Source organism: Scomber scombrus, chromosome 20 (assembly GCF_963691925.1).
Source record: "Scomber scombrus chromosome 20, fScoSco1.1, whole genome shotgun sequence".
NCBI lineage: Eukaryota > Metazoa > Chordata > Actinopteri > Scombriformes > Scombridae > Scomber > Scomber scombrus.
Genome location: NC_084989.1, coordinates 19,781,547 through 19,805,919, shown reverse-complemented (window position 1 = coordinate 19,805,919; position 24,373 = coordinate 19,781,547). Strand labels below are relative to the sequence as shown.

Genomic DNA, 24,373 nt, shown 5'->3' with positions numbered 1-24,373 from the left:
AGCATAATCCAAGCCTTAAATCACAAGGCAGACACAATTGTTTTTTAACTGAAAAGCTAAAACCAAGAACAAACTGATGGGGCCACAAACAAGTTCAACAGAAAAACTCTTACTTACCTCTTAGTAACTGAAAAGTTAGTTTTTGAAAAGCATGAGACATACTGTGGTGGTTTTCAAACCCAAACCAGCAATCTAAGGCAATAAGGGATCCATACTCTGTTAACACCAGCAGACCAACATTTTCTATGTGGTTAAAGGGAACATATCATGCACACTTCCAGGTCTATATTTTTAGTCTGGGGCTCAACTTTGTATGATTTTACAGTTTTAAAAAACTCCCTAAATTTCTTATACCTTATGCAGCCCCTCAGTTCAGCCTCTGTCTGAAACAGGCTGTTTTAGCTCCTCGATAGGAACTGCATCAATAATCAGTCAGATTTCACCTTTTTTTGTTATTCCTTACTCGAAATGAATGCATCTTAAAAACGTCTAAGAGCCTGATTCTAATCCAAAATATGCACGTGGACAATATGGAACAACCTTAGTAGCTTTACCAACAAAGGCTCCTGAATGGAAAGCCATTTGTGGGGATGTGTGAACAAGCACTGGCTTTTAATTTTCTTGGAGCTTTTATTTTTCATATGTTCATCTCAGATTTGAAACTGTGACCATATTCAACACAGATATCCAACATCATAACAGTATAAAAATAACAGAAAATTATAAAAAAAAAAGCATGATATGTCTCCTTTAATGATTGTAAAACCACGTCACTGCAGAGGGGAATGAAATCAGATTCATCAGATTCATCAGATTAAAGACTAATAAATAATAAACACACTGTCAAACATTACAATGGAAACATTTGAGAACGAGAAGACAAATTGTTAAAGAGACCATGTACTGTATGTCCAGCTAGAGGGTGAATGGGGGCTACAACAATAGTCTGCTGCTTACAACTCTGTTACAACTCTAACAACTGCCATAAAATCAATACTTGGGCATTTTCCCAACTCGTCGACTGGCCTAGTGCCGGGAAACAGGACGTGACATGGAAAAGTGACATCACCTGCAGAGGTTGACGACAGTGAGCAGGTGTCATCCACCGCATCCTCATCCAGCAGCGGTCATGTGTCATGGCCTCGACTGGTATAGATACGGAGGATTACCCACCTGACATCAGAAGAAACCATTTAAATGAAGGACAAAATGTTTTCTACCCTGCATCAACAAATCCAGTGGATTGGTTCTGTTTGTTCTGATATCTTCCCACCTGGATGACTGAGATGGCTCTACACGCCGCCGTTGGACTATTCCTGTCCAGCAGTGATAAATAATAGGATGTTCAACCAACTAGTTTGTCAAATGAAAAGCAATCTGCAAAACACACTATCTATTTATCCTTAGGAGTCTTGAAGATGTTTGTGTGGAGACATTTTTTTATGTGAGTATTTAGAGTGAAAATAAGACATGTTTTTCACCAGCAAGTGATTCACTTTGCTTGTGCGTCGCTTGAGACTCTCCAGATCTTTGTATAAAACTGAAACATCTTTAGAAGGTCATTGTACAGGATTGGACACATAATGTACAGATCCAAAGATAATGTTCAAGTGAGTCCTTAGATTGTGAAATCTGCAGAAAGTTAAAAACAAAATGCATCTGTATTGTTTGTTAGTTTTTCTTAAAAACCTTTTAACATGCTATCAGTACTAACTCATACTGTGCAGCCAAACATTGGAAATTATTTAAGAATCATCTGTAGGAATAGTTTTGCTTTTAAGATGTATGCACATGTGATTTGTAAGGGATTTGTCACATTCACCAATGAATACCCCGAGTTTTGTCTGTAGGTAGAAATAAAAACCATGAATGGTCCAGATGTATCATATGAGTCATGTACAGTCTGCTTTTCTTCACAAATGAAACACAGTTTCAGATAAGGATTATAATGCCTTATTCTGAATGAATTGTGAATCACAAATCATCTACAATAAATATAAAAACCTTGAATACATATATTTTTTAATTAGTATTCTGTACAACATTTCAAGAGTGATTTACAAAGAGGTTCAACATTTTTATTTTTTATTTTGACATGACAACTTATACAGTTCAGTAGTTGGGAAATTCTCACACTCTGACAGTGTTTTTATGCAGATCTGTCCAGAGGAACATCCTCTATTATAACACCTAACAGTGTAACATCACCTTCTGTATAATATTCTCTAAAGGCATTGACTACCCACAGTGTTAAATGTGTTATGTCAGCTGATTTCTGACAGCAGGATTTGAAGCTTTGTGGTGTTACATTCTTCTTATTCACTCTCCAGTAACATTTCTTTGAATTAAACTTGCCCACAAATGGAGTGGAACATGTAACTCTATATAGCGATTTGAGGGCATTGATTACATTAACGATTAACTCTCCCATTGACCTTTTTAAACCTACTCATTGACAGGTGAGAGCGTTTTGGGACATTCGCTGAAACAACTGATGCTCACTTTTCTTCAGGGGACCATCTCTTTTACTACTAGTGGTTTCTAGAGATGTATAAAATCATGCACAAGATCTCAAGAATGTTTCCATTTGATGTAAAGGTGCAGCCATAAAAAATAAAAAAAAGTCTCAGGTTAAAATAGCTCTGTAAAAAAAACGTAGAGCCCAAATGAAAAGCTTAAGTGAGCCAGCGTGGAATAAGATGATTTATCAGCCGTGAAGCTACTCAAGGGGGAGCTGTTTGTGGACATTAAAACAATCTATCAGTGAAACAATGACATGAATTGCACACTGAATGATTATCTATAGATCATTGTGAACATTTAAGCTATTGTATACTGTATTAAGCCAATGGAAAGCTGTTCCCTAAAGTGTCATCATCATTGTAAACTGGGCTATAGGCAGTACAACACAGCCATTGTGGGTCTCTACCAAATTATCAACATATCCTATTTTTTTATGTAAGTAAAATGACACCGCTATACAAATTGTCACCTGTCTAAACCAAAGTGGGCAAACTAAATTATTCATAGGGTAAGAAACACATTTTCATTTTATTAATGTTGTCCTGAAAGTGACATTGAATTTCTATCAAAGTATCTTCCCCTCACATTCTTTTTCATCTCCTGTCTATTACACCCAAATACACCTTCATCAATACGCTCCCGGGTGAGTCATTAAGAGAAAGTCATTACATGTCTTCTGCATACTGAATAATAGAGCTGGCGGTAGTCGTCTTTGTCATTAAAAATGTTATTAACCAGGATGCGACGATACCAAGTGGATTCAGCAGGAAACTCCAGATTCTCCGTGAAAACACTTCAGTCATAGCTGTGTTGGATTCAGTCATTTTATAACCAAAACACAGACAACTAAATTGATGAGCTGATGTTATTAGGGATGATATTTGTACGCCTGGCTTTCATGCAAAACCTGCAAATTGCTGCTCGTAACTGACTTTGTTAGGATGACTGTTTGTATCTCCAAGGATGTAATGAATATCTAACGTGACAGCCATGTCAAAAAGACTAACAGACACAGATTAAAAATAACAGGACATGATTGCTGTAAAATACAATTGTCTCACTGCCTTTAACAGCATCTGTCTAAATACCAATTGCTCTTTCCGTTTTGTTGTTGTCCTTCTGGCAATATTTCTGCCACTATCTCAGGTAAGCAGGGATCGAATTTCCTTACTGTCACCATTAATAAAGTTAGTTTTGTTGTACTGTGCATGCATGTTGCATACATCAAAATTTGACAAACTGCAGCTCTGGGTTTTCTTTTTTTTTTCTTTTTTTCCCCGCAACACTCATTAGAAAGCATCATATTTTTGTCACAGGAAAGGAAAAATCTCTCAGCTGCAGTGTGTGTGTGTGCTGTCACTGTCTTTTGAAATAACCACTGTGCTGCTGTCATGAGTGATAGACTTGAAAATGTATGTCATGTTGCCAAGGACTTCTGATGACTAACTTGGAAGACAGACAAGCACAGAACACACTGCAAGCCACTGAGCAATGGGAGAAAATACTGAGGTTTAAAAGTATGGAGTGGGACAAAATCCCACATTATTGGCTGATTTTAGGCCAAAAATATTTATATTATTATTATTAGCTGAAATATATATTACATAATACAATATAATATATAATTTTTAACGAGTCACTGTTAATGTGTAGACTGCTTAATTAAAGCTGCTGTTGGGCGATGACCCAGCAGAGAATTATCACCTAACTCTGCCATGTCCCTCAGCTTTCAGCTAATTGTTTTTTTTGTTCATTTTGGTTTTGGTTCACACTCGCTTCTCTCATCAGTGAAAAAGCTCCCTGCTTACCTGCCCAACACCAAATGGCAGACAGACAGTTAGCGACTAGTTTGTGATCAAAGCATTTAGTCAATAAAGAGCCAAATGTTACCTGGTAGAGACCAAAATAGAGCTAAAGGGAGAGTTAATATTATACCTACATTTGTCAGATGCCCACAAACACGACTACAAATCAATGCTAGTGCTCATGTCTGCTGCTAACAAGTTCAGTTTATAAGGTATAAGGTGTTTATGTAATGTGTTTTCAGCTTGTTGCACTGTAAAATGGCCAAAAAATCAATTAAGGCAGCTTTTAATTGACTCGTCAAACTTTCTCTTAACACTTTGTTTGGGACACTAAAGGATCTATGTTATTAATATGTTCTGATGGTGTTAACATCATACAAAACTTTGTAAACATTACAGGAAAATTGACATTTTCATAAGTTTCGTTCCAAAGGTAAAGAATGGGCTTTTAACACAGTAATATTCCCAGTATTGCCAATATCTGAATCTCTAAGTATTAGCTAACACAGCATGTTGATTACACACCACATGCGACAAGCTAAAAGCTCTGCAGTCACTCAGAGATCTTGATATATAATGTAGAGGCTCAGGGAGGGGTGCAGTGCAATAGGTATCAGTTGTGATTTAGTGTGAGAAGGAGCGGAGGTGATGGAGAGAAAAACATCAGGCCTGTCTATGCTTACTTCCGAGCTCCTCGGAGAGATGTGAGGCAGTAAACACTAAGCTGCCTGCAGCGCTGTCATATTATTGGGTTAGCCATGAAGAGAACCCGGGCTTAATCCTCTTCAACTCTGCAAGGCAAAGCAGGGAATCAGTGTGCTGTGATTATCACATGACAGTGTTTATAGTTTCATTAAAGTAAATCCATAACTTTGCAAGCAAGCAAATAACATGTGATAAGTGAGAATTTGATTTTGAGTTGATTCATTTTGCAGTGATTACAGGATTGTAAAACATTGCTTTCAAGAGGCAAAAGAGAGAATCCACAAGGGAAGCTTATTATTGTGTAATACTTGTTATTACTTCACCAGCATGACAAATTAACAGGATTCACTCTTCCACGACAAAGCGGTTTATCTATGTATTTTAACCCCCCTGGGGCTGGTGTGGCGAGGCGAACCGCCCCGTCTGTCATCCATTTCCCCACGATTCTTTGATCATTTTGTGACCTCTCCGCACTCCTCTTCCGCCATCCTCCGCCCCGGAGGTTTATTCACATGATGATTCATCTGGCACTCTATCAGCATTAATAATGCAATCTGACAGATGTTGTATAAGGCAGAGTGTGAGGTGTCACTCTCAGCCGCAAACAAGTGAGGAAATGGATAACGTGATAAGGTTTGAGAGGGAGACAGAAAGAGGAGGATCAAAGGTTTAGCAGTTCACTTCACCTTAAGTCATGTTAGTAGTTTACAGATACAGAGCCCCTAATCCTCTCCGATAAGATTTCACTTTTATTCATCATTTACAGATATTTTTTTGGCAAGAGTCATCTTTATTCAGAATGTGGGACATGGAGATGGATTTCATTTTAGGAATGACAAGTATTTATTAAACCAACACATTACAGTTCTCTAAGTGCAGCTAAAAAACAGCCTGGATGATGCTTCCATTTAAAGGTGGCCAATCACCCTCAAAGCATCATTCCCATCATAGGAACTTATGCCATTTTTGTTGGCCATTTGAGTGTTTGAATTCATGCATTGCTCTTAAAAGGATGTAAGTGTTCATCTGCAGCTGGTATGCTATTATTACACGGTCTGGCTTTTGCGCCGTGCTTTAAGGCTTACATGTCATCTGGTGTTGCTCTAAAAGGAAATGAAGGGTTTCATTCAGGTCAAGAGCTTGAAATGCATTTCTCTGATATTCAGCTTCTTCCTGACAGTTATTATTTCTAAAAAACAATATGTTTCTATTCTCAGATATGATGTTTAAAACCTTTTAAAGCTACTTCTGTGCCTTTTGTGATAGCAGTCATTCTGAAAAAGTAGGTGCCATCTTTTTCAGTTGATTGATGTTTGTTTTTTTAAATGAAACCCTTCAGATCTATATGATAATCCTGATTTCTCAACCCCACAACTGAGTTAGTATTTTTTTCTGTCTATTTTTTTTAAAGTAATTGTTTTGTCTCATGTAGTGAAGTTTTGCAAGTTTAAGTTTGTGTAGTAGTTATGTGTAAAGCCATGTGCTGTGTGTGTTTATTACTCCAAAAGGAGAAGAAGTGTTGAGGGCAGCAGACAGACTCCATAAGCCTCTTGTGCTTCACAAAAACCAGCATGTGCTGTCAAACTGTCAAAACTTATACTTCAAGGATTCTGATCGGTCCGCCATGTGAGGCTCTCCATCGCTTTAATGTCTGCGATATTTGTGCACCAGCGTGTGTGTGACTGACTTTATGTATCTGTGTTCCATCTGAGTGACTATACATGTGTATATTTGTCTTTGTGTGCATGCCTGTTTATGCACATGTCCTCATGTGTGTATATTTTATGAGCGTGTCTCCATGTGAGTGTGTATGGATGTTTGTGTGTGTAGATTCAATATGTCTTCCTCAACACTCTGATCCATTTTACTGATGTCTGCAGCACTTATTCTGTATGTCAGTAGACCTGATAAATGGAAATATGCTGGGGCAAGAAGAAAAAACAAAACTGCTACACTTCATGAAGCATGATGACGGCTTCATTGCCCAGGGAGGCCTTTGAGGATTCCCTTGGGCTCCAACTAGCTAGTGCTTTTAAAACTCTGTAACTGTGCCTTGCAATTACTGGTTTGGAGTAAGTGAGTCTGTGGTTTGACTAGTTGAGAATAGGTGGAATTAGCCGCAATTACTACCTGCTGCAATTTTGTTTTGAGACACACAAAGAGAGAGGAAGAGAAGTATCAGCCCCTTCATCAACCGTATCTTATCGTGTTTCTGCAGATCTTCCAGATTCTCAATTATTTAGACATCAAGTGAGCTCTGTGAAGAGTAGGGCTGTCAGCAAACACTGAGACTGTTTTAATTTAACTTTACTGTTATACTATGAACACTGTGCAATTAAAGGGAAATGAATTGAGGGGGCGTGATGAAATGTCTATTTACAGACGCAGAGGGTGGAAGCCTTTATTTTAAATGGAAGCACCACATGCAGCCAGCCAATTAAATAAAGCTGTTGAACAATCAATTTCCATCCAAGTTTCTGTTTCAATTTTTCAGTTTCAATCTTCTTGTGCATGAGACTACTGTTCTAATGTAAAGACTTGCTTTGGATTTAAATTGTTAACATGAGTTGGTGAGAATATATGTCATGATCTCTGCAGTAACAGTGTTGAGGCTCTTCTGAGACTCCTGGGTTACTGAAATCCAACCCTTAAATGCAGGGCTGATAAGTCTCCTTTGATTTTTGAGAACTATGCCCTTCACTACAAGAGGCCCTTCACTATAAGAGGCTACTTTGATATGCACATATTAAATTGAGAGAAATCAATTGAATTGAACACCTAGTGAGCTCTGCTTTTGTCTTGAATTCATTCCTGCCTGCAAAAAAATATTTTACACATACCTGTAATGTATATGTCTCACATCCATAAAGCTAAAAAGGCATTGATTATTCTTGGGTTACGGAGAGCCAATCATACATATGCAAACATTCCCACAATGTTTGACCTTCTTCACCTGTTATAGTCTGTGTATTTCTGCAAACTGGATCATATTTATTATGTTTATCTGCATGTGTTTGAGTGGGATGGAGGGAGTGGGGTTATACATGTAATGAAAGCTGCATATACCATTCCATTCAGAGTATAACAACATTCATATCTCAGTTTCTTGACATACAGTATATTGTCCTGATGTAGAGCCATTGTGTCATAGCTCACTACACAATGAGCTGCAATTTTCACTAAATGTATAATCCTTGAGATGTCCTTTATATGAAACCCTATTTATGATAATATGGCCAGTTTTTTGTTTTTTTTCCCCATTAGCCATGCATTGTATTTGCATTCAGTAAATACCACTCTACGCAGTGGTTTTCATTGTATGTCTGATCACATCCTCTCACAAGTGACTCAAGAATAATCACAAACACAAATACACATATGTGCTGGATTGTATATAGAAGAAAAAAACTCCTTTATGCACACTTTGCACAAAATTCAGAAGATAATGGTCCTACTGCAAGAAATACTTGATACTTGATACTTTTAAGTAGCACATCTAGTGATTTACATAAAGTTTTTATTGGAGTTTTTTCTTTAAGTATGAACAAAATTCATACATTTGAGTTTGCTGTACACAAATTCAGTACTTAACTTGTTTTTCTGTTGCATTCTGCCTCTCAATGTGTGTTTTGTTGCCCCCAGTGGTCACTAAATGTGTCATTTCAAACAAAGGTCTAGTGGAATGCACTTGTCAAATTTACTAAGGCTGGAATTTTTTTTTTTTTTACTCAACAAAAAAACAATAAATGCATTGTGAGTAAAATCACAGAAGATTTCAATGTCTGTATCAAAAATGCAACACAATTTTTAAAATTGTATTGGCTTTACCTGGCCATTGAATTAAGTTCTTTCTGCATCTTTAAGACAAACAGTCAATGTCAATTTGTAGGCAAATATCGATTGACCAGGTCCATAAAGAGAAACTGTAGAAAGTCCTTATGTTAGCAAGTCAATTTCTGTCAACTTGTAACCTCCAAGGCCATTTTTCTCCAAATAAGTTCTTGAAATTGCCGTGATGCACAAGACAGACAAGAGGTAAGATTGATCTACTGTAAGCTATACAATGACTGGAACAGTACACCTCCAGGATCGCCAATAATTCCCCAGTTTACCTTAATGTCTGGGTTCGACCTCTAATGGTGTATTCGTTTGACTGATTGGTTCTCTGGCAGTTGTAATTACCAAATGTCTTCAGCCAGGGGCTTAGTATTTCACACAGGCGAGGGACAGACTTTGTCTCAATTAGCTTTCGGTTTTATCTCCTCTGCCTTTCTCTACACCTCACACCTCGGTGGCGCCGACAAGAATGTTTGTACCTGCTATACACAGCGGCACTATCAGTTCAATCCTTGGCATGACTTTGAAGATAAGTCACCGAACCATGAAGAAGCTTTTGAAGTGTTGGGGATTCTTTGAAGTTTGCAATACAAGGTTATTTTTCTTCCTTTTTTCTTTTTTTTTCTTTGTCGATGTGTTACACAAAGTTTCTGATATGCAGATATTACCTTTGAACATTTAGCCTGGCAATAAGATTGGGGGAGCAGTTGCAGGCATAAACATAACATGATGGAGATTTGTCTTATCAAAGTCCATCTGATAGGTGTGTCAAATTGATGTCCTATCATACAGATCCCTTCACACAGAACTGCCAATGCTGTTTTCAGTGATTGGCATCTCCATCTTTGGAAGCACCACAGCAAAGAGAATTATGTGGATACTTTTCCCATATTATCTCTAATCATGTTCACATATTGAAGTTTTATAAGTTTTACCAACTGGTGCTTTAAGACCCTCCAATTGCAAATGGCAGCAGTTCTGATTTGTTTATTCCTGTCATGTGTGGAGCCATGAATGACTAGAATAAACTTCTCATCCTATTGCACTTGGCTGGCAAAATGATTATGAATAAAAATGAAGTTGACATTGGAAACGGCGAAGCAGGATAACTTGCTCATTGAAGCCTGATGGCCACATAAAAAGAGAGCCATGGCCAAATTTTCTTGGCCAACTCTACACGATGTAAGCTGAGTTTCCCTGGCTGAATATGAAATTAATGAATTTCCGGTGACTTGATTGTTTGTGTTGCTTGCGGTGTGAACGTATGGTCAGAGCAGCTGCACTTCACAGCAGACAGAGAGCATGACTTTGCCTCTTGGTGTGTCCAAGTCACAGCGCCGTGCTACACCACCAGCAGAAATATGTACACTTATAAACCTAATGGCCTAGTGGCGTGCATCTTCTCATGAAGCAGATTTTGTGGCAGGCGGTGCTACAGGGAAGGGCAGCTGCTGCTGACACATAGGTCATGGCAAAGCTACAGATGGCTAACCAGCCCCTCTGTGCAACACCACCAAAGAAGAGGCAATGCCAAATATATGCTCCTAATAACCTCTTGGAATTTGACTCAGGAGGAGCAGAGCAAACAGCATTCATTAGCATAACCCACAGTAAGAGTAAAGCACATCAAATTTTTAAAAATGAGCTTGTTTTGATTACATTATACAGATAATATTACTGCTTTCTGCATAATAATTCCATAAACGAAAACCTGTGAATCTTGAGGTCATTTAAATTCCACTGACGCAGTTGCCAAGCCTTTGAAGCCAAAAAATTGCCTGTCATCGTCTTACAATAGCACGGCGCGGCTCACAGGGGTGCCCATAAATAAGATATATCCTTCTGTGAACTGTTAATTGGAGGGAGCTGAGAACAAGATTAAATGAAATGTCCCCTACTCTGACAAAACATACTGCTGTTTGGCCACATGACTGTTGCAGATACTGAAGCCTGTGTTGCAGTTTGTGTTTTCATTGCAGGCAAACACTTTCTAATGCATAGATTAATGTTGCTAATGAAGAGTTGGGACTTTGTTTTACCTCTCCTGCAGAGTAGATGTTAACAAATGCTAATTCGCCCCCATTAAAAATTTGTCCCAGCTGCAGCTGCAACTTAGAGCGCTAATCATGACACATCCAAATTTTAATGAGGAAAGCAGAACGGTCAATGGTCAAACACCTACCATATAAAACCTTTACAACATTACAGCATGTTTTAAACTTTTGTTGTTGTATATTATTTGACGTTTTTATTAGTTTGATTGTCACTTTCGATTGATTTCAAAGTACAAAATAGCCACTGTGTGCATTAGACAAACACCAACAGCAGTGTCAGACCTGTTTTATTGAGATTTTATCCTGTTAGCTTTAATTAAACACCAGATTTTTCTACAATAGGCCCACAGGAAGTCACACATCACTAAGTGATGGGGCAGCATTAGCTCAGGAGGTGGAGTGGATCATCCACTAATCATGGGGTTGGCAGTTTGATCCCCAACTCCACCTGTCGACATATCAAAGTGTTCTTGGGCAAGACTCAGAACACCAAATTGCTCCCGGTGGTTAAACCAGTACCTTGCATGATAGTTGTCTGCCCTGTGTGTGTGTGTGTGTGTGTGTGTGTGTGTGTGTGTGTGTGTGTGTGTGTGTGTGTGTGTGTGTGTGAATGTATGTGTGAATAAGCAGCAAATTGCAAAGCGCTTTGGATAAAAGTGCTATATACTTGCAGCTATTTACCATTTGTCATTTACAAATCGTTAAGTGCAAGTAAAATACAGTCTTTTCCTAAGATGTATCAACAAACATCTTTTCTTTAAGGAGGGTATGACAGACCATTCGAGCTGGTCGTGTGCTTTATGTTGACTTATTAATATTTCTGGGTATAAGATTTAAATGTCTTTAGGTCCAACTAATATACAAAGTTTGCAAGTGTAGTTATACAGTTATTGCAGTTATAATTTTAGCTACACTGATAGTTAAAGTGATACAGCTGGTATCAACAGTCATATATATGTATTTCAAACCTATAAATGATAAATAACTGGGGTCATGTAGTGGGCATAGATATAATAACATAGGAGAAGAGCAGGCTGCAGCCCTCGAGTAAAAATATACTGTAGTGGAGCTTTTCCTTTCAGCATTTTTCCAAAAAAATGAAGTGTGAAAGTCAATGCAATAAGCATGAACGTTTTAATAATGGAGTGTACCGTCCACCACATTTCAGAGGGAGAAGAAAGGAATTCAAAACATCTAATAAGTGCATAAAACATGATGCATTGCTATAGTAACCAGCATATGACGTACTTAGACCCAGCGCCACCTGACCTTGAGTATGATTCCACTGTTGTATTGCTACTTGTCGGAAAACAAAGGATTGTAAGAGCTGTTTTCCGACCCTGCCTATATTTTCCTGTTGATTTTAACCTAAAATAACTGATGTGTCTGATATGCTCATAAACACCCTTACTGTATTTGAGAAACATATGGTATTTGTCTGCCTGCCCATTATGAGGAAATGGGAATATCCCACCACACTGAGGAGAGAAAGCTTTTAAATATCCTTTCGAGCTGTGTCCCATAGTAGAGAAGAAGCTTTCAAAACAGTCATGCAGAGTGGGTTTTATATCATAAAACACCCTGGTGCTATCCTTAGCAATCAAATTGGATTAAGAGTAGACAGAGATTGATCTATTCTGCGCTCTACAGCTCACTGTTTGACCAGATTAGTTTCAACTCTGTAGCTGTATACTACTATAGAAAAAAAAAAAGAAATCTTGTCATTGCAGTTGAAGTGTTCCCCTGTCCATCACAAACAGTGGACTCCCCCAGGACAATAACAAATTCCACTCGTATATCATCCCATGCCTGCCATGCCTCAGCACACAGGAGTCTCTCCCATCACGTATTACCAATTTCCCCGCTGCAGGTGAACGAGGGCCAACTGAGAAATGGCTCCATTTGCATCTTAGCTAATTGTATTGTTGCTCCAGGCTTTCTAAAAGTCAATGAATTTTCCGAGAACAGAGTTCACGAGGAATAGAAAATGTTGGGAGCTGCAAAGCATAGAGCCACTGTTTGTAGTGAAATGAGCTTTGCTGCAGGGAAGAGGAAAAGGCCCAGCCGAGAAAGGCTGGGGTATTGGAGTCAGATAAGATGTATGAGGTACATCTACCAAGATCATAAATACAGTAAACCATCCAAGTAAAAAAAATAATTCTGTAAAATATACTTTTATGTATTTAAAAGTTCATTTGGAGCTGTGTTTCTGACCACATGATGAATCTAGGTCCATAATTCACTTTCCTTAAGGCTCTTTTTTGCTCTATTTCCGACCATTCCTGAGTGATCTTTAGCTTCTAAATGCCCCACTGTGTTCACCAGTTCGTCACTAACTTTGTCTGCTGTTTGGTGCTGGGGGAGGTCGAGGCGATGTTGACACCTGATTCCTCAAATTTGTGTGTGATGATGGTTATCAGTGAGGTTTCAATTCTAAAACAGCCTCAGTTCCATTACTGTGGCTAGAAGACAAAAGCATACACCCCCTTAATGTATCTTCACACTTCAAATCTAAAACACACTATACACAAAAGATTGCTGACTCTCTCGCTAACCATTGTTTGGAAGAAAAAAAAAGACCCACCAGGAATGGCTTGTTATAGTCATAAATAGTGATGTTGTATAAATGTCCCATTGACCGAAATTCATTTTGCATTTACAGTGCTTCAAGTACCCTCGGTTGGCAAAATTACAGTTGTCCCTCTTTCTTTTATAGACCCTCTCTGCTGTAGCTGTCAACTTACTGAGCTGAATCCGGCCCGACACTGAGTGCTTTGACACATAAAGCCAAAGGGCAGTAAGTGATTGAAAGCACGAGAAAATTAAGGTTTATCTTTCTCTATCTTGTAGACTAAACTAATTATTCAAGAGGAGTAGGAAAATGGAATGTACTTTGTGGCGTTTAATTGCTTTAAGGCTATTGTCTTGTTGATATTGAATTGAATTCCCACAACTGCTCTTTTCTTTAGTCTTTTAAGATTCAGACAAAATGTTCCTGCTGCATACAATTTGTTGCTATAGAGAAGAATATGTTCAACCTACGATCACAGTCTTTACAAAAGAGCACAAATGTATGGCTGGTTGAATCGCAGAAAGCTCTGCAGCTTAAAATACAAATAGAGGCATTGATTTACAAATAGAGGGGATTTTTTTCTCTCGGTTGTTACCATTGCTTTCACAGGCAGAGACACATTTTAAGACAAGATATAAATGGAATGGATCCATGAGGCAATTATTCAACCTCTGCAATACATGGCAGCAACCACATTGGAAAAAGGTGTATACGGCTACCTTTCTCTGTTCTGTTTCACCGAGCAGCGTCTCCAGCCTTTCCTCAGCCCGTCAAGCTGCCTTGGCAACAATCAGAGCAGAGTGGCTGAGGCATGGCGCAGAGAAATGTACAGTGGTGGAGTGGTAGGAAATTACAAAAGGAATCAATTCAATGAGTTCCCTCCCTCCATGAAAAAATGTCTATAAATCAGGCAGGTGGCCAGACCCAAACAACAACCTTTTAAGAGCCTGTCTACCAAGGCACAATGCATTACATTGCAAAGTAGAACTCAGTGTTATGGCCCCTTCTTCACTAAATCCTTTCTTTTTTTTCTTCGACCACTATCCCAAAATAGCAGCGCTGTCAATCACATGACCTTGGTTCTTTTTCTGCCGACCTTATCCGTATTTATTTATTACTGGCATGAAACTGGGTTGCCTTTTCATACCATATTAGAGGCAAAGCATGCCAGGATTTTCTATAATGCCAGAACAGCAAAGTGTTTCTCTGCAAAAGGAGACATCCACCTTTTGAAAAATGTGACACCTATCTGACACGACCACGCTGGCATGAAAGTGAAAATGAAGACTTATCTGTCTTCTGCTCTTTACTGACAAAAAGGCAGCACTCTAGAAGCTGTAATCATTTTTAAAAAGCAGGCTTTGAACACCAGGTCATCATTTTTCCTCTAAAAGCAGTTTGCAGACTGCGTTACGGGGATGACGCTCTTCTTTGTGCTTTTTTGATAACAAATGTCAAGTTCTATGTACTGTCAATTAGACTCCTAGTGCCTATCACATCCTATGTTGATGTCTTTCCATGTTTTTCCTCATGATGCTATCACCTCATAGGATGAGAAGCTTAATCGAGGCTGTAAATAAACTAAATGGCAAGGTCAGCAGGAAAACCACTGATGGAATAAATTAGTGTCCTGCTCTAAAGAAAACAACAAAGAAGACAACATGAAATATAAGAGTAAGGGGCGATAAAAGGGCTCAGTGACCGTTACCCACTACTGATTTATCTATAGAGAGAGGCAATCTAACGCTTCTCCACTGATTTGTCATGTTTCCTGTGTGCTCAATACAGGGAGGTTGTCAGTTTGCGGGTTTAAACTACCGTTAGGTGGTCATAGTGGTGCTCATTTGAGTTAGCACATACATGTGTGTGTGTGTGTCACATTAAATTTCAGTGTCTGCCGCTGATAAATGTCAAGGCCACTTGAGAGATGGCAAACAGCAGCTTATTCCCACACACACACACACACACCCACACACAAAAACAACACACATCGATGCATCGCTGTAAACAGAGAGCCCATAGGAGTCGTGAATCGTCATGCACCCGTACTGGGTGTTGGATAGTCATGGGAAAGCGAATAGAATTAGACTGTAGGTGATGTAATGCTAAAAAAAAAGGGCTGCCATGAAATAATATGTGTTTATTCATGAATGAGCAACTGAATGTTGAGTGTGATCTCAGTCTCAGGTGTAATGGATGCCTGAGAGAGAGCCTCTCTTCTCCATCACATGTCTGCTCTTGAATTTCCCGGTTGACTGGACAGTCTCCTCCTTCGTCTACCAGTGCAAGCGACCTTATGACAGAATTTAACCATCACTCAGTGGCGAATTACATGCTGTTTCTGAGATTTTTGACATAATCGCATGCCATGCTTTAATTAGCCGAACAAACCCAATATAGGATAGCACTTGACAATAAAACTACATGATGTAATTGGGGCGAAACTGACTCCATACTGTGTCATGTCAAAGTAGCTGAGCTGTAAGGATCTTCAGCCCTTTGCAGTGGAAAATTAAGTTGGATAAACTGAAGAGAAAAAAAAGAAAGAAAGAGTGCCAGTGAGAAAATGTGTGTGTGTGTCTCTGCGTGTGTGTGTGTGTGTGTGTGTGTGTGTGTGTGTGATATTTCAACAACATCAATGTTACCTTGGTTACTAATCCTATTTAGTGAGGATTGGATCCATTATTCAGGTCCTTCGTCTCAAAGCTGAATAGTGGTTATCACCGTATGTCAGGGATGGAGACTCAGAAGAAGCAAATATTGAATATTCAGTGTTTTCCTCACATTATTTCACAGTATTTAATGTACTAAGTGTAATCCATTTTGGAATATAAACTGTAATGAAAACCTGGATTTCTACAGCTATAAGAATGAAATAATGTGTGCATTAGTAAGAGGATCAATGGAAGGGCAAGGATAAATACGAGGGCTACTTCAACCTATATATCTATCTATCTATTTATCTATCTATCTATCTGTCTGTCTGTCTGTCTGTCTGTCTGTCTGTCTGTCTGTCTGTCTGTCTGTCTGTCTGTCTGTCTGTCTGTCTGTCTGTCTGTCTGTCTGTCTGTCTGTCTGTCTGTCTGTCTGTCTGTCTGTCTGTCTGTCTGTCTGTCTGTCTGTCTGTTTATTGTATGTATACCCTTTTTCTAGGGCAGACATAACATAATTCTGCAGCAGATCATCTTTCAGCTAACATCCATTCAGATTATGAAAAGGTTACTTAGAAATAATTGTACGAAAGGCCTACAAAAGCTGAGGCTAATGTACGTGATAACTTGACAACACAAAAGAGTCTGAATAAAACTGTAACATGAATTACAGCCGAGGCATTCTGTGATCAGTGAAACGGCACACAAAGCATTAGGGATGCAACAATATGGGTATTGAGATAGCAAAGCGTTCCCACTGACAGCTACTGTATTTGGTTTCTCACAAAGCAGAGAAAAACTGATACAACACTCACATGCAGTTGTCCCACTCAGCCATCCAGTATTTGAACCATGCAAAAATGTGGATTAGGTAAGCAGTTGACTGGCCAGTAACCTTACAGATGACTTGGATTAAACCTTATGTATTAACCAAGTACGTAATCCAAATTTAAATTGATTGATTTAGATTCCAAGAATAAATTCAACTACTAACCTTGTCTTTTCTTTAGGAGCAGAATTAGCTGGAGTTGGCCTGTCCAAAACCTCTAAAGCCCTATCCCTCCCCTCCCCCCTCTGTCTGTGTCCCAGGAGGGCAACTGGAGGAGAATGACTGGTAAAACCCAGACCAGCAACGTGACCAACAAGAATGACCCACGTTCCCTCAACTCCAGAGTCTTTATTGGCAACCTCAACACAGCTATCGTCAAGAAGACAGACATAGAGGTCATCTTTGCCAAGTACGGCAAGATAGTGGGTTGCTCCGTGCACAAGGGTTACGCCTTCGTACAGTACTTGAACGAGAGGAACGCCAGAGCGGCAGTGGCGGGAGAAAACGCTCGTATCATCGCTGGACAACCTCTTGGTGAGTTTTTCTGTAATTGCTCACATGGCAGATCCTACTAATAACATGCGAGGAGGCAGATACAGTCTACAGCACAAAAAAAAACAACCAAAAAACTTCCCCTTAAAAAGAAGAATGTTTCGTCAAAGCTTGTTCTCTGCTAGAGGAATGGATTGTGTCTCTCGGGAACAGAAAATGCCTCGGGCAACTCTCAGATTTTTAGTTTAGAACCTCCCATGGCTCCTTAAATGCTGAAGTGTCTGTGTTTGTTGTCACGCTGTTTTGGAGAAAAATCCCTCCAGAATTTGTTAACTGATCTACTACTGACTGTAAGCACAGTTTGATTTTAACATTTACTCGGCAGTAACTCGCTGCAAAGTATGTCAAAGTTCTTGTGGCACACTACTTAGAGCAGGGCAGAATATGTTAAGTGGCATGGGATGTAGCTGTGCAGGCATTGATTTTGTACTGTGCTTTGTAATGGATTGTTTTTGTGCATCTGGACTGTGAAGTGTTTTTTTATTCACATTTGTTTTGCTCACTACTTCTTTGTACTGTGCTTTGTAATTGGTTGCTTTCATGGATCTTGACTGTGAAATGGTTTTTTTATTAACATTTGTTTTGCTCATTGCTGCAAAAATATTCTGAATATTGTTAAAGTATCACAAGGTACCTTACTGGACAATTTGAAGAAATTCTGCAGGATTTATGCAAGTTTTATGCAAGTCTGACTTTACCTCCAGCAGCATTCAAGTTGGCCCTGTCTGGACATTTTGGCTTGAATGCACAATTAGTTTTGTCTCTGAATGGCCTCATCGTGGGCTTTCTCTTGTTAAAACTCCTTTGAAGCCAGGGGGTGAATTTAAAAGATGCAACAGAGCACATTCCTCAACATTACATTTAGAATATAATTTTAGAGCGATCACGACTGGATAATACTGCATATCGACAAGAAACCTTTTCATTAAAGTCTGCAACGTGTTTGGTATTTCAACTAGGAGACATGGTGTTCAATGTGTAGAGTGCAAATATCACTGGGTTATTGTATCTTACACTGTTAGGGGGAAAAAATGATAGTAATATATTGCAATGATATGATCAAATTGAGCACTGCATGATGTCGGTCCAGTCAGGAAACGGCAGGGATCATTAAATTGTTATAAATGAATCCTAACATGAAGGCTCTGACCTCAGAACTCCCCACAAGGATACACCTAGCTCCACACAGCAGGGATCGTGGAGTGACGATAATATCTTCTCCCCTATGGGAATGTACATTCAAGGCCTACATGTGGACACTGGGGTGGAGGTGCAGCTGAAATGCCACATCTTTGTAATTTCAACCAGGGAACATGAGGTACAGAGAGCAAAGAGTGCAGATATCACTGGGTGTCAGTATTTTACAGAAATCAATGAGATGTTCAAAGACAGCAATGACTGATGAAAGTTCAGTCAGAATTATTATGTGATTGTAGAGTTGATAGTAGATCATCTAAGCTCTGACCTCGTCATTCCCCACGAAGATACACCAAGCTCCACAAAGCAGGCATTGTGACATGATATGACTCTTAATTCATGCTGGTGATGGCATCTGTCCCATCTCACAGAGTGATGGTTCAGCTGTGGTTCAATCTGGTGTCGTGCCAAATTGGCAATACACCCAGTAGTCAGTCAGTCAATGTCAGTCTCATGTTTTGCCTTGCCTACATGTGAAAAGTACACCCATATGTGAAGGGGCAGTACCAGCACACCCAGCAGGGAGGCGAAGGTTTTAAGATGTAACAGTTCTGTGATTGAGGTCTGCAAAGGTTTAGGCACAAAAACACTTGGTTAGGATTGGGAAAATATATTAGTTTGGGTTAAAATGATCACTTAGAAAAGCTGTTAAAGTTTAAAACACTTTCCTTACTCACAGTTGGAAATGTGACAGTTGCGGTTGGAAGTGGAAAGCGAATGGTGGTGTCCTGCAGCAAGGTCCACTAAATCCAACCAACACCTTCATATATAAGGTGACACATTTTACATATTTGTCACCTTATATATAGTCTGAACTGCTCCACTTGACAGGCTCTTTGAAAGTTGCACATGCATGTACTTTTCACACCTTGGCTAAACGTGACACTAACATGGTATTCTCTAGTGGATCAGTGGGTGCATTACATGATTTGGTGTGATACTGGGTTGCATGGTTTGAATGGTGTGAGTACCATGTCTGCACGAACATTTCAGCAGGTTTGTCAACTTACTCTAGGCTAAAGAAGACCTTTTTGACCACTCATACACTCTGCCACTATACAGTATCCTCATGGCACATTTTGGTGTTAGGGTTCATAATGACAGGAATAGTTATTTATGTTTTTATGTATTATGTATAACAAACACAGCTGAGGTAAACAAACCGAATTAAGTGAAATACAAGGTAAAAATAAAATTCCCCAGACTGTAACCTTTTGTGTTGTGTTGAACACAACGCTGGAGCTGACAAAATTTATGTGCAGATTACAAGCGAAGCATTTACAGGAAGAAGATACAGAGTTGATTTATAGGTTTTTGTGTCTCCTCTGTTCAGCAGGACAGGATATATATCAGCCTTTAATATCAAACCAATAGTCTGACTTGACTGACCCAGCTGCTTGTAAAAATCCACCTGGCTGCAAAGAGACCCAAGTGGTTTCTTCGTTTTCCTTCCTATTGTGAATGAATGAATAAATGAAGGCTTTATTTCAAACATGTAGAAAAACAAAAACAAAGAAAAGATATAAATATATGTATCTTACATAACAGAAAACAACAGTCAAACGCACAAAACAAGGAAAACAACATTGATTAAACATGTTTGAAAAGGAGTAGGAAGCAGCATTCGCTTATTGAATCCTACCCCTTCTCCAATTTATAATTCAACTATTTATTATTTATTTATTTCCTGTGTGTTTATATCTTATTTATGTATGTATTTTAATCCTAATTGTTATTTATATTTACTTATTACCATATCTAAATAATCAAACATATTTGTCTGATACAGACTCAAAAGAAATAAAATAAAATAAATTAAACAGATAAACAAATAAATAAAGAGAATAATATGTGCAAACCCTAGTGCTCGTCCCACCCTCCTTCCTCCCTGTACCTAGTGTAAACCATGTGCTTATACCGTAAAGGTGATGTTGGCTGTTTATGAAGGGCTGTGTGTGTGAGTTTTTAATTTAATTTAATTTATTCTCTCTGAAAACCAATCTTACTAAAAAGACATATATATAATAGCAATAATGAAGGATTTTTTGTATCTTTTTCTTACGATTTCTCCATCACAATAGAAAAACATCAACAGCAAGTAATGAGCTCTCTTCGCCTGATTAATGGTGGCTAATGCGTTTTTTGCTCCTCAAGTCTCCCATTAGTTTGATATTTTGCGATATGGATGCTGTAATCAGCGAATAAGCAGCAAAACACATCAGTTATTAAAACCCAGTCACAACCAGAACCATCGCCAGTCAGAGCCAAAACCATCACTGAGCACTCTACCATATCCATGATAATAGCATCAGTGATTTATTCGTGACTTCTCTGCAAGTGTGATTGCTTGTTTTTGGTTGAGAAAGCAAACATAATGGAAAGTATTTTCATAAACTCCAGAGTTCATTTCAAATCAAATCTTGCAGCAAGACAACCCTGCCCTCATTGTTATCACTCAATCTACAAGTCATGTGGCGGGAGTATTACTGGGAAATTCATCCTTAATTGACAATTAAGGACAACCTCAGTCTCATCCTCCCCTAGATGATGGTTTTTATATTAACATGGCTAAGAGAGGGATCTGTCATCCTGTTCCAAAACGTTTCATTAAAGCGTTATTATCTGCAAGTCGATTGCAACTCAATTTCAGAGATCACATCTGTAGGTAAGCTAATATTGCGCCATGTACTGAAGGGACTGCTCTCCAATATGTGCTTCAAACCATCACTGAACATGTTTACCAAGATCATCCACCGCCAACGTAAAAAGGAGCAGAATATGTTGTCGCGGAGACATTGCTATGTTTTGAAAAGCATGCTTTTTTCTGCTGGCTGTGGTCACTGGAAAAGGAGGTCAGTGGAATAATCACATCATACTGTGACTGCACAGATCCACTTCTGCTGCTCAAGCGCACTGGTGATGACTAATCTGTGCACTCAATGATACACAAGTGTCAAAGGTCATAGCCTGATGCCACCACAGAAGATGAGACTGTCACTCTGTGTGTATCATTGTGTGTGTGTGTGTGTGTGTGTGTGTGTGTGTGTGTGTGTGTGTGTGTGTGTGTGTGTGTGTGAGCATGGATGAAAAACAGCTGATGAACAAATGCAGAAATTCTATAATAACACAGCTGGCAGCATCTTCCTCCTCTCGTCGCTGAGTGAAAAATGGATGCTCCATTACCCTATCAAATATGAATAGGAGTTCATGAGATCACATCTAGGATTGTGAGCATAGCAATCATTACTAAATAGCAGTATATGCGATGCTATTCTGAATGGTGTAAGTACTGTATTTCTATGCAATTCATAGTTACAAGCATGAAGAAATTTCTCTATAACCACTTCACATAAGCACGGATGAGGAATATTTAGTCTTGGAGGGGAAGACGCGAAGAATGAGTTCTTCTGATGCTTCTCTTCACGGTGCTGAAACCTTCAAAAGAGAGAGTGGAGAAAGAAAAATGCCTGTCCAAAGATTAAATACTTTAATTTTGTTCTCCAAGATGTTCTCATCGCCAGCCAGAATTGGTTTTAATGCTCTCCAGTTGCGAGCAGCTCTTCCATTTCCTATGTGCATTAAATTATAGAAATGTTGTCAATCAACACCAAAAAATCAAGCAGACTTAGTATGCGTACTGAAATCGCTGAGTATACCTCATATTGTTGCTTTGGGGTCCCTCGCTCCATAATGCTAAAACATTCAAATCCAAACTGTGTCCCAGATGATGCAAGAGAATATTTAAAAAATCTGCACAGTTTACTGTTTTAGGAAGTAAATGAAAAAATAATACTTTTTATATAATCCTCTTACACTATACAGTACTTGCAGGCATTAATCAAACTGTTTTGTAACGCTCCTGCCAACATAAAATTTGGAAACATAAAAGAGAAAGCCAAATGTTTGTCCAAAGATTAAGTGTTGTTATGTTAGATGTTCTTGGAGAGTTCTCATCCAAAATTTAGTTTTAATGTTTTTCCAGCTGTGAGTAGTTCCTCTGTTCTCTGTTTGCATTAAACTATGGGACAATCCTGGCAGTCAACACCGAAAATACAACAACAAAGCAGAGGTTTATGTAATTTGATCACTTTGGTGTTTGTCTTCCTCTCATTCTGAAACATTAAAGCTACAATGCGTAACTATTCTGCATTATAATGTCTAAGAACTAGACCTGTTATATTTTTTGTCCAGGTGTGTACTTACATTACCCCGAATGCATCCAACAATCTTCAAACCCAGAGAAATGTGTTATTTTAATCTTTGGTTATTGTTCATTTGGTCACCTATACGTGGCCTCATACACCCTCTACCACAGAGTATACAGGCACAAGATGGTGATAATCTTGTAGCACACATGTCAGCATTATGGCTGTTTATGATATGTCTGGGTTGTGTTTGTCCGCCAGAAAATGTTCAGAAGAATTTTAGTCAAGAAGGATTTTAGTCATTGGACATCTGAATCTTAAGTTAATCAGAGAAACAAGCTGAACAAACATGTTGCTTTATGTGCATGCTCTGTGCAGCTGATGTGCAAGTCCTTTAATGTTTTGTAGCTGTGAGTCGGATTTCACTCATTCTTCAATTTCTTTGTTGGACATTAGTGTCAATTACAAGCAAAAACCAAGCAAAGGCAAAAAGATCAAGTAAGTTTGGTAATAGCAATAAATACCAACCAATACTGACATGCGTGATTAGCCTAATTTGAATGCGCTACATGTTAAAACCCTGTTTAAAATGTGCATGTTGTATTGAATGTGTCTCTCTCCATGGTGCTGAAACAATCAAACCCAGTATCTCTCTCTCTCTCTCTATATATATATATATATATATATATATATATATATATCTCTACCTCTCTCTTTATCTCGCTCTCTCTGTGTCTCTCTACTTATTTTGATCCCCCCCAAAACTAGTTTTCATTTCACTACAATCACAACAAAGTCACTTAAAACGATGTAAGAAAATGTTCCAACCATTTGAGGTCAGCTGCTCTGTTGTAGCATACGACATGTTAGCTGCAAACATCTCTGTGTCTCACTTCTGTGTGGATGTGTGTTCCCTTGCCTCTGGCTAAAAGCTGACTGGGGGGATTCTTCTTGACACACACACAGTGACATGATGATTGCTGGCATTCATGAACCTCAAATGAATCTGAGCAGATTTCATCCTCACCCACTGAGATCTATCTGCTGTATCTTTATGGTCTCACTCCTCGGTGGACTCAGTGGGCTGCCATGGAGACAAAGACTGACAGATTTTTTCACTCTGAGCTGTCCCAGCATGTGCTGAGCCTCCATATAATATTGGCACTGACTCTTGAAATCCATACAGCACAATGACAGTATATAACCCATTGGCTGTTTTAACATTCAATGCTGTTTTGCAGCTAGTCTAAATCAAACTTTCTAAGTTTTATGGGATTTTCTGAGGAGTTATAGTTCTATAAGTCTGCTTTGATGTATTTGCACCAAATGCTTTGTGATGCATAACACTCTTGCCCTTTACGTAATAAGACTAGTATCAATCCTTTCTTGTTTTTCTCAACTATAGAGGTGGTTGTTTCAGCTATATCCGGATGTGGCACTGTGTGCTTTTGTGTGTCTGCCTGGAGGCAGGAAAAATGTGATTGGCAGATGCTGATTGAAGCC

General features: G+C 38.8%; 1 protein-coding gene across 1 annotated transcript in view; it reads left to right on the top strand.

Moving 5' to 3' along the window:
* The first annotated feature begins 17,254 nt into the window (after window positions 1-17,254).
* Window positions 17,255-24,373, top strand: part of LOC134002202 (RNA-binding Raly-like protein) — a 60,720-nt gene continuing 53,601 nt past the window's right edge. The window contains exon 1 of the mRNA XM_062441502.1: window positions 17,255-17,510. Coding sequence (XP_062297486.1) covers window positions 17,255-17,510 — 256 coding nt within the window. The remainder of the gene's footprint in view (window positions 17,511-24,373) is intronic.